The 2,512-nt window shown below is 46.7% G+C and overlaps 1 protein-coding gene across 1 annotated transcript; it reads left to right on the forward strand.

Annotated features, from left to right (window-relative positions):
• The first annotated feature begins 454 nt into the window (after positions 1–454).
• Positions 455–2,261, forward strand: LOC117925162 (zinc finger CCCH domain-containing protein 20-like). Its single transcript, XM_034844065.1, has one exon. The coding sequence runs from the start codon at positions 470–472 to the stop codon at positions 1,721–1,723; it is 1,254 nt and encodes a 417-aa protein (XP_034699956.1). The 5' UTR covers positions 455–469; the 3' UTR covers positions 1,724–2,261.
• Positions 2,262–2,512: the final 251 nt, after the last annotated feature.

Genomic DNA, 2,512 nt, shown 5'->3' on the forward strand with positions numbered 1-2,512 from the left:
TAAAGTATTTTTTTTATAAATACATTACAAATAAATTTAAAATTCATATATTAATTTTTATATGTTATTTTAAATTTATTTATTTTATTTGATATCTTTTATTTTAATTTTACGAGAAATTAAACGAGAGAAAGCAAGAGAATTTGAAAAATTAAACGATTGGATCCTCTTTTTATCGTATCTTCAAATTCTCAACCAACCAAACTCGAACTGTTGGCTTTTTTAACTCTAGGGGCATCCTCGGGAAAAAAAATTATTAAAGAAGTCAGAGACTCAGAGCCAAACAGCCCTTTGTTATCCTGAGATTTCAGAAACCAATAGCGTAAAACCACGTGCCATATCCTAGGAACAACGAGGGTACGTTAGTAATTCCACTCAGCGCTAGTAAAAGTCATCCCACAATTTTTAACCGCAGTTGGAATATGGCTCATAGGATTTGGACCGGACCAGGGTTAAGACAAACCAAACCATGATTAAGAGTGAAGTTCTGGAGCAGTTTATAAACAAAGGGACACCTTGGAAGTGTTGCTGTGAATTCTGGGGACAGCGCATCAAGATGATGATCGGAGAATCGCGCCATCCAAATCCGACGGTCCTGGTTCCTCCTTGGCCCCACTTTGACGATCCTACGGTTGATATGTCTTTCCCGTATCCGGTAAGTGGTGTCTCCGTTAACTCTAACGCCAATGCTAACGGTCTTCAGGGCGGTGAACACTCCCCATTTCTTCTTGGGGAGGCGTTGACAGCGCTGCAACGTTATCTCCCGTCCAATGACGTTGATGTGGATTCGGACTCCGATATTTCCGGTCGTGAGGCCGACATTCCGGTGGACGCATACTCGTGCGATCATTTTCGGATGTTTGAGTTCAAGGTGAGGAGGTGCGCACGTGGGCGGTCGCATGACTGGACTGAGTGTCCGTACGCTCATCCAGGCGAGAAGGCTCGCCGCAGGGATCCTAGGAAGTTTCATTATTCCGGCACGGCGTGTCCTGACTTCAGGAAGGGGAACTGCAAGAAGGGTGACTCGTGTGAGTTCGCGCATGGCGTATTTGAGTGTTGGCTCCACCCGGCTCGCTATCGCACCCAGCCATGTAAGGACGGGCCCAACTGTCGCCGGCGGGTTTGCTTCTTTGCTCACACGGCTGAGCAGCTGAGGGTTTTGCCTCAGCAGAGTCCGAGGACGCCTGGGTCGGTGGAGTCCTATGACGGGTCGCCGCTTAGGCAAGCGCTGGAAGCTTCCTGTGCAAAAACTCTGCCTTTTATGTCTTCTCCAGGGTCGGTTTCCCCGCCGGGATCGCCGCCGCCGGAGTCTCCGCCGATGTCTCCCATTACATCGAGTATGAGCCGTTCACTGGGCTCGAACTCCATCAACGAAATGGTTGCGTCTCTACGACAACTCCAACTCAGCAAGGTGAAGTCAGCACCATCCTCATGGTGCGTTCATATGGGTTCTCCAGGTGGGTTCGGGTCTCCCAGGGCCTCCATAATCCGACCGGGCTTCTGCAGCTTGCCGTCGACCCCAACCAGAGCCCCGAAACGGCACGGCCTCGGGTTCGTGGACCTCTTCGAAGAAGAGCCAGCCATGGAGAGGGTGGAGTCAGGGAGAGACTTGCGAGCCAAGATGTTCGAAAAGTTGAGCAAGGAAAACTCTTTGGATCGACCCGATCCTTCAGCCTCAGGTGCTGGTCCAGATGTTGGGTGGGTGTCAGAGCTGGTAAAGTGAACTCTCTGAAGGTGATGGATGGAAGGTGGTGGGTGGTGGTGATTGTTGTTTTGATTTGTTGAATCCATCATGGGTTCATCAGGTGGGTCTTATGTTGGATTTCCTCGACTGTGAAAATTATTATATCAAGAAGCCAAGCCAAGCCAAAGAGGAAAGATTCTGTACATAAATGTTATTAGGAGGCGATGGGTGAAGAGAAGAATCTCTTTTTTGAGGGGGGGGGGGGAAGATTCGTCTGAGAAGCTCAGAAGGCATTAGGGCTTGTCATGATACTATATATATATATATATAATCTGCAGACTCCATATATGTATATGCATATATAGTGATGATCTAAGGCTTTTGGGGGAGAGCTCTGCTGCTGAAAAATCGCCCAGCAGTCGGTGGATCATCCCCTCGCGTTTTTTGCTTGATTTTTGTGTCTACTTCGATTGTCATCATCCCATTTTACTGATCTTATTGTAAATATTTCCATGCAATTATCAATGTAATGCATAAATTTCATCAAACTGCCACCACCCTTATCGCTTCTCTTTTCTACATGTTTCCTCTGTTTTCATATTCAAATACTTGTTCTTTTAAGATTAATGAAAATCCCCATTTCCCAACTCCCAACAAGGATGCCTCGCCGGTGTTTTACTTGTGGCGGATTTTTGGTAGTCTGCTTTATCCACAAAAAGCTCAAAATCTTGCTCATTTATGAGCAAATATAGTAAAGAATCTCAGTCAATGGATGGTCCGTATTTGACGAGACAGCGGCTGAAAAACTGGAACCAGTGGGGACGACTA

Source organism: Vitis riparia, chromosome 11, assembly GCF_004353265.1.
Source record: "Vitis riparia cultivar Riparia Gloire de Montpellier isolate 1030 chromosome 11, EGFV_Vit.rip_1.0, whole genome shotgun sequence".
NCBI lineage: Eukaryota > Viridiplantae > Streptophyta > Magnoliopsida > Vitales > Vitaceae > Vitis > Vitis riparia.